We start from the raw sequence: 14114 nt of genomic DNA on the forward strand, positions 1-14114 counted from the left end.
ATGGGTGAAGGGTTTTTGTGCACCCTTACCCAAAGAAAAACCACTTTTACCCAATTTGGGATAACTTATACCAGGTTCGCGAATTACTGGCCTCATCAAGAATTCCCGCCTGGGGCCGGCTACCCCCACGCCGATCTGCTTTCAGCCCTTCGGGACGTTCAGAGAAACGCCAGCAGCGCTCTGAAAGACAGCCGACCCGAAAGGAGACCGGCAGCCGGGGCACACGTCGGGCCCGAACCGGACGGCTACTCCGAGGTTCCGACCGCCACGTTCGCGCGTTGAGCGCCTCGGCCGCGATTGCCCAGTGGCCGCCGGCGCGTCTCCGCCGCCGAGTCACGAGGAGCCGCCTGATTGTTTCCTCTTTCGCAACCGTTCCCGCTCTCGCAATCCCGGGCAAACCCGTCGGCCGGCCTACCTACCTGCAGCGAGCCGAGGCGGGGCGGCTGCTTTCTTCGTCCCCCCATGACGTCGCCGCCTCCACGGGCCTTTTGCTATCTCTCTCGTCCCACTGCGGCAGCGCGGGAGCGCAGACCTTCCGCCCTGCGGGCAAAGCACGGAGGTGCCGCCCGGCTCTTGCGCGCTCCTTTCCCAGCGACTCTGGCAAGAGAGGCGGCGTCGGCCTCAAGCTGAGCAGGGGATTTGCCATGGCCGGGCGCGACCTCTCCTGGCTCGCCCTCTGGCTCCTGCCGGGGCTGCTGCTGGCGGCGGCGGCGGCGTGCGTGGACGCCGCCGGCCTCTACTTCCAAGAAGGGCAGAGCTGCTACAAGCCGCTTCCGCGCAACCTCCCCGGAGTCCGGTAAAAGCCCAGAGGCGCAATCGCTCCAGCTGCGGGATGCCTCGGCGGGAAGGCCGGAGAACGGATGCCTTTGGTGGTGCGGGGCGCGGAGGAGGGGAGGGGAGGTGGAAACTCGGCTGAGCCGGTCGGAAGGGCTTTCCCGGAATTGTCAAGGTCCGAGGAATGCGGGAGCCCGAGAATGCGGGAGCTGGAGAGTAGCTTTTCCCCGGTCAGAGCAATTGGAATGCATTAGAATTGCAAAGTCCCTTGGACTGCAAGGCGATCAAACCGGTCAGTCCTAGAGGAGATCAACCCTGACTGCTCTTTAGAAGGCCAGATCCTGAAGCTAAAACTCAAATACTTTGGCCACCTAATGAGAAGGAATGAGTCACTGGAGAAGAGCCTAATGCTGGGAAAGATTGAGGGCAATAGAAGAAGGGGACGACAGAGAATGAGGTGGCTGGATGTAGTTACTGAAGCAGTAGGCATGAGCTTAAATGGACTCCAGAAGATGGTAGAGGACAGGAAAGCCTGGAGGAACATTGTCCATAGGGTCGCGATGGGTCGGACACGACTTCGCAACTAACAACAACAGAATTGCAAAACGCAGAGGACCCAGATTGTTGGGGGCAATTAAGCTGACTTTGTAATAATGCCGCTTGGGGTGTGTGTGTGTGTGTGTGAAAGCCTTAATAAGCAGGCATAGACATAGAATGAAGGCTACTGCTAAGCTTGTAAGCCGCCCTGAGTCTTCGGAGAAGAGCGGGATATAAATGGAATTAAAATAAAATAAATAAATAATAAATAATTCCCAACCGGCATGGAATTGGGGCGGTGATCTGGCGCCACTGGAGGTTATAGGCAGGGGCAGGCAGGTATAACAGAAGAAGAGTTGGAAGGGACCTTGGAGGTCTTCTAGTCCAACCCCCCTTGCTCAGGCAGGACACCCGGCCTAGACCATTTCAGACAAAGGGAGTTTCTTGCAAATTACCAACGTTGGAGCATGTGTTGGGTATGCCGGCCCCGTCCGGCCATCCTCTTGCCCAGGGGTCTTCAAACTTGGCCCTTTTATGACTTGTGGACTTCAACTCCCAGAATTCCTCAGCCAGCAAAGCTCAGTCCACAAGTCATAAAAGGGCCAAGTTTGAAGACCCCTGCTCTTGCCGGTCCTTCAGCATCTGTCCTCGCTGTGGGGGACGCGGGCGATCCCGAAGCGGCGGCTGGATGGAGAGTGAAGAGGCTGAGATCTCCGCTCAGCGGGCTCAGGACAAACCCATAGGATTTTTTTCCCCAGTGGCCTGGGAACCTCCCTCGCTTTTCGGGCTTTGGATGTTCCCGGAGGAGAACATGGGGAGGGGGAGAGGACGTGGTGGGGAATGTCGGCTGCAGCCGCTGTTTGGGCGCAACAGACGAACCATGGCCGGTCCAACAAAGCTGTTTTCGCTAAGCGGATGTCTTAACCGGGAAGGTGGCACCGTTTCAACCCGGGTTCATACCACCTTACGTGACCCTGAAATTGCCTAGCCGGGTTCTGCGACCGTTGGGTCTCCAACTTACATAGAAAAGATTAAAAAAGAAAAAAGGTAATCCTTTGTACAACTTTCTGAGTATCTTGGGAAACAACTGTGATTTAAAATAAATCCGTTTATACACATGGGAAAGAGAGGGAATTAGCAGAAAGGGCATTTTGCTTCTGGGTCAGATTGGGGCTCAGCAGCAAAGTGCAGTGCACTGCACATAAAAAAATCTGAAATTTGTAAAGGGATCGAATCTGAAATTATTTCTGTGACATCTCCGAACTAGGCAAATGTTCTGCCTAAAAACCTGGATTCTTTGTGCTGATCAGTGTGGATCAATTTCTCAACCTGGGCAACTTTAAGATGTGTGGACTTCAACTCCCAGAATTCCACAGCCAATATGGGAAAATTCACCGGGCACCTGAGGAATTCTGTGAGTTGTCCACACATCTTTGAAGTTGCCCAGGGTGTGGGGGAAAAATGCTGGAGATGTGGCTCAGTGCTGGATGGATCCATAACAAAAGGCAGCTTCTTGTAAGTTGTAATATAAAATAGTTAAAAACTTGACAGCTGCAAAGTTTACTAAGGGCGTCTCTCCACCTCCAGTTTATAGTTCTCTCAACCAATCCTTGCTATCCGCAAAAAAACTATCCAGTCTGAAACTGGCTCTCTTGCCCCTTGTTCCAGGTCAGGGTTCTCACCTTATTTCTCTCCAGGTATTAGGAAACAACTGTGTATACCTTGAGGTTGAGCCCTTAGATCAGGGGCGTCAAACTCACAATGTCACATGACGTCGCAACTTATCGCAACTTTTTTGCCATTGCCGGCAATAGGGTGGGTGCAGTTTTGCTATGATGCATCCGGCCTGCGGGCCAGCAGTTTGACACCCCTGCCTTAGATGATGGCTAAATATGGAAGGAAATGCTACATCAATAGCTGTGCAGCCAAGACACTCTCATTTGTGGTCTGGGAACAGCTGGCGTTAACATAATCACAGAAAAAAGATGTTGGGTAAGAACATTTGGACAGTCAGCCCAAGCAGAACACAGACAAGACTGAGATTTTAGACTACCATCTGATCTTCAGGCAAAGAGTAATACCTGATCACATCGTTTTGGCATTTGTTGATGAGGGTATTCAACATTTAACTCTACAGTACAGATAGTCCTCAACCTATGTCAAGAATAGAGCTCAAAGTCTCTGTTGCAAAACGAGACAGTTGTTAAGTTTTGCCACATTTTATGACACGGTTGCTAGGTAAATCACTGCAGTTAAATTAGTAGTGTGGTTGTTAAGCGAATCTGGCTTCCCCATTGACTTTGCTTGTCAGAAGGTGATCACATGACCCTGGGGCACTGCAACCCTCCTAAATGGGAACCAATTTCCAAGCAGCCAAATTTTGATTACGTGACCATGGGGACGCCGCAGTGGTCGTTAAGTGTGAAAAATAGTCATGTTTTTCAGTGCCACTGTAACTTTAGTCACGAAATGAATGGTTGTCAGTCAAGGACTACCTGTAATAATTTATGGGAACAAAAATGGAGAAGAGGGATTCCTAAGAAACTGCTAATTCATGAGAATCATCAGAATGCAAAGCAGCCACACCCTAGAATTTCATATATTAGCTTTCTTGAAAGAAGAGGTCCTTCCCTAATGTCTGTCAAATGCCCTGTGTCTACCAGGCAGGCTTGGTCTCCTTGGGACCATGACACGTATATTTGTCCCTAGATGATTCTTCTGAGTTGCACACTGTTAATTACATACACAATGCATTGCAGCTTGTTTCTCCTCCTCAGGATAATTAAACTATACTTCCTATCTTTCTCAGCCAGCATGGCTGCTGAGCATTATGGGTAATATAATTCAAAACATCAATCAATCAGAATAAAGCTGGAATGGACCTTGGAGGTCTTCTAGTTCAGCCTCCTGCTCAAGCAGGACATCCCTTACCATTTTAGACAAGTGACTGTCCAGTCTCTTCTTAAAAGCCCCCAGTGATGAAGCGCCCCCAGTGTCTGAAGGCAAGTGGTTCCACTGGTTAATTGTTCTCACTGTTAGGAAGTTTCTCCTTAATTCCAGGTTGCTTCTCTCCTTGATTAGTTTCCATCCATTTTTTCTTGTCTTGCATTCTGGTGCTTTGGGAAATAATTGGACCCCCCTCTTCTTTGTGACAGCCCCTCAAAAGCTGGAATACTGCTATCATGTCCCCGCTAATCCTTCTTTTCTCTAAACTGGCCGTAGCCAATTCCTGCAAATGTTTTTTTTTTTGTCTCCAAGCCCTTAATCATCTTAGTTGCTCTTCTTTGCACTTTTTCCCAAAGTCTCATCCTGGAGCGGGCCAGTTGGGAAGGTGACCCCACTTGTTTCTATCCTCTTGCAAATTTTGATAGGTTAAAACTTTGCTGTTCCAAGGTGTACCCCTCCCCCTTCTGGAGTTTTGCAAAACAGGCAAGAGAACAAAGTCCATCTGAAAACTTTAGAAAACAGATGAGGTCATCAGAATTCTGAGGAAAAAAGGCATCTCGTGATCAAGTCACTTGCTTTCTGCCTAAGTTATTTCACAAACAGTCAGTGAACCAGATGAAGTGGGAATTATGTAAGCTGTTCAGACTGGTTTAGACTTGGTCATAAATCAAAGCAAGCACTGAGAAATAGCCTTCTGAACCTTGCTCACATAAAGTTAACTTTCTTTATTATTTTCCCCCAAAAGAACCTATCCTCGTCCGCATGAATATTTGGATATCTCTAAGTTGCCTAAGAGTTGGGACTGGAGAAGCAGAGATGGAGTCAATTATGCAAGCACCACTCGAAACCAGCACATTCCCCAGTATTGTGGATCATGTTGGGCTCACGGCAGCACCAGTGCCTTCGCGGGTATGGGACACCGACTGGTTATACCTTCCTCCGAGCATTGAGAATCACAAGTCTTCCTCCCTCCTAAAGGAGGAAATGCATAGATTTTTAAAAAATAAATCTTAGTCACTACACCTCACATCACAATCTGCCTTTCAAATCAAATTAAGTGTTTTCATTTGAAAGCGTGGTGTGCCTTTTGAGGTTGGGCAATACTGTATGAGAGCTGTGGAGCTTATTTATTGGCGTTATCTCTGAGTTAGTTGTGTAGTTCTCTGCCTCCTGAGAACTGAGTGTCTCCTTCAAGCTGAGTTCAATTGAGTTCTCCTTCAAACTGAGTTCTCCTTCAAGCTGAGTTCAATTCCTGGTAATTTCACATCCACACATCCCAAAGTTGCTGTTTCACGAGGCAACTGGACTTTTTTGTTTTTCTTTGAAGACGTTTTACTTCTCATCCAAGAAGCTTCTTCAGCTCTGACCTGATGGTGGGATTCTTCCATTCCCCCCATCCAGTCAGAGCTGAAAAAGCTTCTTGGCTGAGAAGCAAAATGTCTTCATAGAAAAACAAGAAAGTCCAGTTGCCTCTTGGAAAAGCAACTTTGGGACAACCGTGACCTGGATGACTGAGAATCTCCACAGATATTCAGATCCACATCCATATCGCTTAATAGCACCATGGTGGTGCAGTGGCTAAAATGCAGTATTGCAGGCTAATTCTGCTACTGCCAGCAGTTTGATTCTCATTGGCTCAAGGTTGACTCATCCTTCCGAGGTCAGTAAAATGAGGACACAGATGGTTGGGGCAATATGCTGACTCTGTAAACCACTTAGAGAGGGCTGTAAAGTGCTATTGCTATTGCTATTGCATTCTTAGCAGTGGCATGGAAGCCGTTTCTCACTGTCATCCACTGGGATCTTTTTGTTGTAGCATAAGTACTAATCAGGTTCAAAATTGCTCAAGTTCTCAGCCCAGGTTTTGCCATATTAAAAGACAATGGACAATGGGAAATTATTGTGACAAAGGACTAAATTGGCCAGAATGGTATTATTGAAGAGAAAAAATGAAGAACAGTTGAGATTTAAAACGGAAGGAATTCATGGGGTCGCTTTATAGAACAAATAGCAGGTTTCTAGGATCCATTTTTGGTTTTTTTTTATTGGAATGTAAGGTCTGGTCCAAAAGGAAACAGAGGATCACTTGTCTCCTGTATCTCATAAATCAGACATGGACAATCTGTATTTCATGACTAGGTTTGAATTAAGTCATAAATTGCTGAATTATAGATTGCAAATAAATCACAGTAAAAGTGGTCTGGGTTGGCCTGGCATAGGAAACCACAAACCGTGGCTGAGTTCAGAAAACACACCAAGCCAAAGTCAAAGAAACTTATGCACCAATGATGTTACCTAGCTGGGTAATGAAATGTTTGCAAGAAAACAACCAAGCTCAGAGAGCACCAAGGACTTCAAAGAAAAAATATTTTGCCTTAGCACGTTGTGGGAACTTGGTCTGTGGCTTAGAAGGACTACTGTTTTTGTTATTCAAAGCTTATTTCTCTCTCTCTTAGATCGCATAAACATCAAGAAGAAAGGGGCCTGGCCCTCGGCGTATCTCTCTGTTCAAAATGTGATCGACTGTGCCAATGCTGGATCTTGTGAAGGTGGGGATGACGGTGCTGTGTGGCAATATGCTCATGAACACGGCATCCCGGATGAAACATGCAACAATTATCAAGCTAAAGACCAAGGTATGTATGATCAGAGCACAAAGGGGAGAGAATTTTAACCATCCACCATTTGTATCAGCCTTGCAGTGGATGCAAACATTTACTAGCCCATGTACCTCATCTAATGGAATAAGCCTGTGATCGTTACTTCTAAGAAATGGCAATTACGATCACCCCAATTTCACAAAGGTTGGTGAAAATTTCAGAATATTTTCTCCAACAGGATATTTTGCCAATGTCTTGGGAGTATGACTTCTGTTTTTCCCTAACAAACTCATTGGACAGCTATATTAATGGTCACTAAAAAAATAAATATATATTGTTGATCTTGGAGAACAACCTGGCTAATACGTCCACAAAGGTTACGACCTACAGACAATTTGGCTATTAGCTTACAAATGTCTGTGTTCTGAAGAGGCTGTTGTGACTCAGGGCCAGCCTGTGGGTCCGACAGCCGGCTCCGATGTATCGGATGACTCAGATGTGGGGGAGGAGGGAAACGAACCGGCTGATGATGATTTGGAGGCTTTGCAGAGTCCTCAGCCGGGGACCTCTTCTCAGCTGCGTGAGCCCGAGAGTGCGGAGGATGATGACCCACAGCTGGCCCTGTTCAAGGACGCCCGACGCAGGAGGCAGTCGAGCAGGAACAAACAAAGAAAGGCTATGGGACTCCTCGGGAGGAGGCACAGGGAGACCACGCCCTGAGCTCTCTATAAAAGGAGTGTTTGGGGAGGGGCTGGTTGCTGAAAGCAACTTTTCCGCTTGAGAAGACAAGCTCTAGTGTTTTTGTTAACTGCGTAATTAAATCTTGGCAGAAGCCTTTTAGCCTTGGACGCTCTCCAGTCTCTTCTTTTTGAATAGGGGTTTGCTAGAAGAGGGCTGGTTCAGAACAGAGGCCTTTTCACGAGGCAACTGGACTTTTTTGTTTTTCCTTTGAAGACAGTTTGCTTCTCATGCAGGAAGCTTCTTCAGCTCTCAGTGGATGGTGGGGAATGGCAGGATTTATACTCCTTGCAGATAGCTGGTCATTTGCATTCTTTTAGAGAGTTGTTGAGGCTTATCTGTGTCCTCAGAGTCACCTGAGTGGTGCAAATGGGTGTGGAGCCTTCTTGGAACCGCTGAAAGGACTGTGTTGTAGACTGGAGATAGATGATGTCGTATCCCTCCCTCTCTGTTGATCTGGATGACTGAGAATCTCCATAGACAAATGTCTGTGTTGTTTAAGTAAACCCCTTCCCAATTGCCTGGAGTTAGTTCATATCCATTATAGGTAGCCATGCTGATTACAAAACTGCCCTCAAGCACATAAAACATTGAATGTACATTGTGCTGCTTCATAGTGAATCTAGAATGAGTGCAGCACCACAATTAGACTGTGGAAAGAAATTTTGGTACTGTGCAACCATCCCTTCCACCCAATGCCCTGCTTCAATTAGATACAGGTAGTTCTTGACTTACAATCGTGATTGAGCCTAGAGTTACAGTCGTAGGTTGTGGTGGTCATTGAGCAGGTCACCATGCCCAATTTTACAACCTTTTTTGTGGCAGTCATTAAGCAAACAGGACGGTTGTTAAAAAAAGTTTATTTTCCTCAGCAAGTGTTTTTTGTTGAAAACTGGAAGTAAATGTGAAAGTACAGGTGTTCCTCGATTTGCAAGTGACTGAAATTTCAACATCACTGAAAAATGTGACTCTTTTCCACACTTATGACTGATGTAACCTCCCCATGGTCACATGATCAAATTTCAGACACTTGGTAACTGACTCAGATTTATGATGGTTGCCGTGTCCCAGGCTCATTAGATCCCCTTTTGCGACCTTCTGACAAGCAAAGTCAATGGGGAAGCCAGATTCATTGAACAACCATGTTACGACCTTAACAACTGCAGTGATTCCCTAAACCACAATGGCAAGAAAAGAAGTAATATGTGGCAAAGTCCACTCAACAACTGTCCTGCTTAGCGACTGAAATTTTGAACTCAATTGTGGTCATAAGTTGAGGACTACCTGCAGTAGGCTATGTGTTTCCATTAATCTTGTGCAATTGTTTTTTAAGCATGCAAGAAATTTAACCAATGTGGAACATGCACAACCTTCGGGGAATGCCACGTGATAAAAAACTACACCCTGTGGAAAGTGGGTGATTATGGAACTGTGAGCGGTCGAGAGAAGATGATGGCGGAAATCTATGCAAATGGACCAATCAGGTACGGGAGGGCATACGTTTTATGGCTCAGACTGATTCATTTAATTTTTCTTTCCTTCCCAGGGGGTGTGGCTAGTGAAGTCATGTGATTGAAGTAGATGTGGATAGCGATGTTGGTTTACTAGAGGAGAGGAAATTATTTAAAGCCATGTTTCCTACCTTTGGCAACTTTAAGATGTGTGGACTTCAACTCCCAGAATTCCTCTGCTACCAAGAGGAAAAGCCTCTCCCATTATTTTATTTATTTAAGTCCCTAAAGGTGGAGTCTAGTAGCAATGTCTGGTACTAATGTCCAGTGTGGGGGTGGGGGATGGAATTTGGCCTATTTTGTTCTATTTCCCCCCCCCCCCCGGAAAAAAAAACAGCATTAGGACTTTGAGGGCATTCATGGACCATATATGGGGAAGACTGTATAATCTCCTGGTGATGAGCTGCTCAAACATGAGACAGAGCTTATACCTCAATAGAAATTCATAGGATCAATTTCTCTTCTAGGTGTATTCAAATCCATGATTCGGTTCACAGCGAGTTTTATTGCGCACGATGTGTTACTTGAGCCCACCTAGCTAATTTTGTAACTAGTTGGGAACTCTTGACTTCTGTGATAACTGCACCCATTTCAGCCTTGTTTGCTTTGCTAACCTTCTAATTTCCTGTAATTTAAACAGTTGTGGGATCATGGCTACCCCAGGCCTGGACAACTACACCGGAGGAATTTATGCTGAATATCACTCTGAATCTTTCATCAACCACATTATCTCTGTGGCTGGTTGGGGTGTGGAAGGTGGAACTGAATACTGGATTGTCCGCAACTCGTGGGGAGAGCCATGGGTAAGCAGAAGCAAGATCTTTCTTTTAAGGAAAAAAAATAACAGATGGAAGATCTTTCGTTTAAGGAAAAAAATATCAGAGGGAAGATCTTACTTTTAAGGAAAAAAATAACAGATGGAAGATCTTTCTTTTAAGGAAAAAAATAACAGAAGCAAGATTTTTTAAGGAAAAAAAATAACAAGCAAGATCTTTCTTTTAAGGAAAAAAATAACAGAAGCAAGATCTTTTAAGGGAAAAAAATAACAGAGGCAAGATCTTTCTTTTAAGGAAAAAATAACTTGAGGGTTGTTAAGAGTGATATGTTTCACTTCAGGGCAGAGGTTGTTTTTAATCTTCATCAACTCTTCCAAGCTCTCCATTGTCACCTATGGAGACCTGCAAAAGTTTTAAGCAAACAGTAATTCTGAATGTGACCAAAGAGGGAAATGCTTAAATACACGCCAAGAAAGTCAAGATACAGCAAATTTAAATGAAATTAAAAGTTTTAGTATTTGATCTGATCTCCATCAGGGCATGTTATTGTGTGATCTCAGTACAACACTCAAACTCTAGCTTTTGTCTCTTGAATGAGAAATCCTCAGTAGCATAGAAACCAGAATGCAACTGTAGATAGGTGAGGAGCAGGAATGTCCACAAAGGTGTGTGTGTGGGGGTGTGTGTATTATGAGTGTGCAAAAACTGAAGATGGCAGTTGTGATCACAAAATCCAAACCCACTCCAGAAAGAGGCATGGCCTTAATCACGATTAAAAGGCTATCTTGATATTTTCACACCCTCATCCTTCACTTCTAAACACCTCTAGTGAGAAGTTTTTGCATTGGTGGAAGAGCCATTGATTATCCCGTGATACAAGAGCAGAATTCTTTGGCAAGACAGAAATTTAAATCCATACGGGATCTATAAATGTAGCCCTGACTTGGCCCACCACTACCTTGCATTAGCCCTAGTGCTGCTTTAATTAATTCCCATGAATCCTGCAGGATTCTCCTCCATGTTAGTTGCATTCAGTGATTCCTTAAGTAACACAGATGTTCCTCTGAATTTCACAAATGCCTTTTTATGAAAAGCATGAAAAATATAATACGAGGAAATGGAGTTGTTGGGCAATGCTGGAATTTGAGAACTTTTGTAGGGCCAGATGATGGTTCTCTTTAAGCCAGGGGTGGGCAACCTTGGCTCTTTTATGACTCGTGGACTTCAACTCCCAGAATTCCTGAGCTAGCATGGATGGCTCAGGAATTCTGGGAGTTGAAGTCCACAAATCATAAAAGAGCCAAGGTTGCCTACCCCTGGTTTAGGCCAATATTATCTCTTGAGTGGCAACCAACTCTCAGGGTTTCCCAGCTCCTCAGCACTGAAGCTGAAAGAAGCCACCAGGAGACATGGCAGGACCTGTGCTGGCTCAGGAATTCTGGGAGTTGAAGTCCACGAGTCATAAAAGAGCCAAGGTTTGCCTACCCCTGGTTTAGGCCAATATTATCTCTTGAGTGGCAACCAACTCTCAGGGTTTCCCAGCTCCTCATGACTTTGTTAAGCACTGAAGCTGAAAGAAGCCACCAGGAGACATGGCAGGACCTACTTTATCCGCTGTGTTGCTTCAAGAGGACCTTCAGAATGATATCCCCGTCCTCATGGACAGATCTCCTCACAAGTGTCCTGGCAAATTGTGGTCAAGGAGAGCTATGCAATTCAAATGCAGCAATGCTGTCAGGCTCGAAACCAAGAATGGCCCATATTGATTCTTCCAAGCTGATTTCTTTATTGTTTCATGCCCATAGACAAAAACCTTGCCAGACTAAAGACTCTGCCATCTGCCTCTACAATATTCTTTGTGAAATATTAGGGAGGGGCTTTCTTCATCCTCTTTCTCTCAGACTAGAACATCTGGTCTGAGTTGCCTCTTACTCCTCTGGAATGCGACCCCTCCCTCCGGGGGGGGGGTTTCCACTTCCTTATTACATTCCATCACAAAAAGCAATAGTCTGAGCAAGGGAGGCACAAGGAGATCTCGATCCCAGTTCATCTGGATATTCCAGCTCACCACCAAAAGATAAGGAACAGTGGGGCAGGTCCTGCACCATTGCATTGTTGGCACCTTTTTCTCAAGTCCATACCCAATCAAGGCTTAAATGGCATTTTTTTTAACAGAGCTGTAAAATGAGAGCAAGGGTTGGGCCAGAATTCTTTGTGACGTGCCCTATGTTCCTAATTCCAGGGTGAAAAAGGATGGCTGCGCATTGTGACAAGTGCATATAAAGGTGGGAAAGGAGCAGACTATAATCTGGCTGTTGAAGACGCGTGCACCTACGGAGACCCCATCGTACCTTGAATTCTACTGCCAGAATTCAATTTTTCAACCAGTTGTTTATTTTTGAAAGGGAAAATTGCTTTCTGCAGGATTGGCTGGCTACATATGGACTGATAATTAAACAGGTTTCAATCTTCTTTTTTTATTAAAAGATTTTGCATAAACTATCAAAAGGAACGTACTGATTGTGCTGAGAAAACCTGGCACTGTTTTTCAAATGGAAGCGAGCTGTGATTTAACCTTGATCCTTTTCAGTCAGGGTTCTGGCTGGATTATGGGACCAAGACTGCATCTGAGTGCTCTTAGATGACCTCTTCAGGCAGTGGGGGGGGGGTTTCCCACTCCCAGAGGCATAGAATCAAAATCACATCTCAACAGCCTTCAATACCATCGATTATGGCCTCCTTCTAGACTGGCTTCAAAAGTTGAGAATGAGTGGCACTGCCTTGGCTTGGTTCTTCTCCTTCCTCTGGGATCAGTTTCAGTCGAAGTTGGGGGAGGGGGAAGATCTAGCCCACAGCCCCTAATGTGTGGGATGTCCCAGGGCTCAGTTCTCTTTTCTCTCCTACTTCACACATACATGAGGCCGCAAGGTGAGGTAATCCAAGTTTGCGGTAAGGTATCAATGTGAATATACCCAGCTTTCTATCTCTACTCTGGGCTGCCTGAACGATGCCATGTATTTCCTATCTCAATGCTTGGAAGCTGTAACGGTCTGGATGAGGTGCAATGGGCTAAACAAGACAGAGTGGCTGTGGGTATTTGGGCGACACTTGGTCTCATGGCTCCCGCTAGAAAAGCAGGTGGTAACCATGGCCAGGAGGGCCTCTGCACACCTTAGGGTGATGTGCCTGCTGTGCCAATTCCTGGATTGGGAGGCTTTGCTCAGTCACTCATGCCCTCTCTTCCACACTGAGCTTTACATGGGGCTGCCCTTGAAGAGCCTTCTGAAGCTTCAACTGGTAGAGAATGCAGCTGCACTGGGAAGAAACGGTATCGGATAGTCGAACATGCTTTGCTTTGTAAGTAGCATTGGTTACCAGCAGTGTTTCCAAGTGCAACTCAAGGTACTGGCTATCATCTTAGAAGCCCTATGTGGTTTAGGGCTGGGTTACTGTTATATATTAAGAACTAATGTGTTGTGAAACTTAAAAGTACCTCCAACTGTTTTGGAGGGAAACTGCAATAATTCAAGTTTGGGTGGGAGCGAGTTAATGTTGCGATTAGCTGATGCCCTAGAGGCGGAAAGTATAAATTGCAGGCATTTGCTGGTTTTTGACAGTTCTGACTTAATAAACTTCGTTGTACCATACTGGACTGGTCATTGCCTACAAACCCACTACACAATAGTTACCTTAGGGACCATCTTTTCCCAATCATTTCTACCCATCCAATTCAGGCAGGCAGGCAGGCCGGTCCTGTTAGTCAAGGAATGTCAGCTGGCAGAAAGCAGATGTGCCTTCTCTGCCCTCCAGAAGATTCAGGAAGTCTGGGAGTTGAAGTCCATGAGTCATAAAAGAGCAAAGGTTGCCTACCCCTGACTTAGTGCAATATATATTTTGTACTTTTAAATTATTTTAAGTTTTATGATGTACGCTACCAAGTCACTTGTTGAGATGGGCAGCTATAGAAATAAAATAAAATCAATCAATAAAAATAAACCAGTCCTGTTTAATTCTTTTGAAATGTGTAACATTTGGGGGCAGATTTCTTAACTTATTTTATTATGTGAAACTAATAAGGATGTCAAATTTCCTACTCTCTGTGGCAAACGCATAGACTGAACCCTAGGATGAAAGGCAACCATTCAGTTTCATTTGCATCAAAACAAGTGACCTATGTCCGGTCCACGGCACTTAACGACCACAACAGCCTCACGGTCAGGTGATCAAAATTT

The 14114-nt window shown here is 45.4% G+C and overlaps 1 protein-coding gene across 1 annotated transcript; it reads left to right on the top strand.

Annotated features, from left to right (window-relative positions):
* Positions 1 to 448: 448 nt before the first annotated feature.
* Positions 449 to 13833, top strand: LOC310639385 (cathepsin Z-like). The gene is made up of 6 exons (XM_083361049.1): positions 449 to 796; positions 5003 to 5166; positions 6714 to 6893; positions 8929 to 9079; positions 9747 to 9909; positions 12125 to 13833. The coding sequence occupies exons 1-6, from the start codon at positions 645 to 647 to the stop codon at positions 12236 to 12238; spliced, it is 924 nt and encodes a 307-aa protein (XP_083217175.1). The 5' UTR covers positions 449 to 644; the 3' UTR covers positions 12239 to 13833.
* Positions 13834 to 14114: the final 281 nt, after the last annotated feature.

The sequence above is a fragment of the Vipera ursinii genome (genome assembly GCF_947247035.1).
Source record: "Vipera ursinii genome assembly, chromosome: 3".
Taxonomy (NCBI): Eukaryota; Metazoa; Chordata; class Lepidosauria; order Squamata; family Viperidae; genus Vipera; species Vipera ursinii.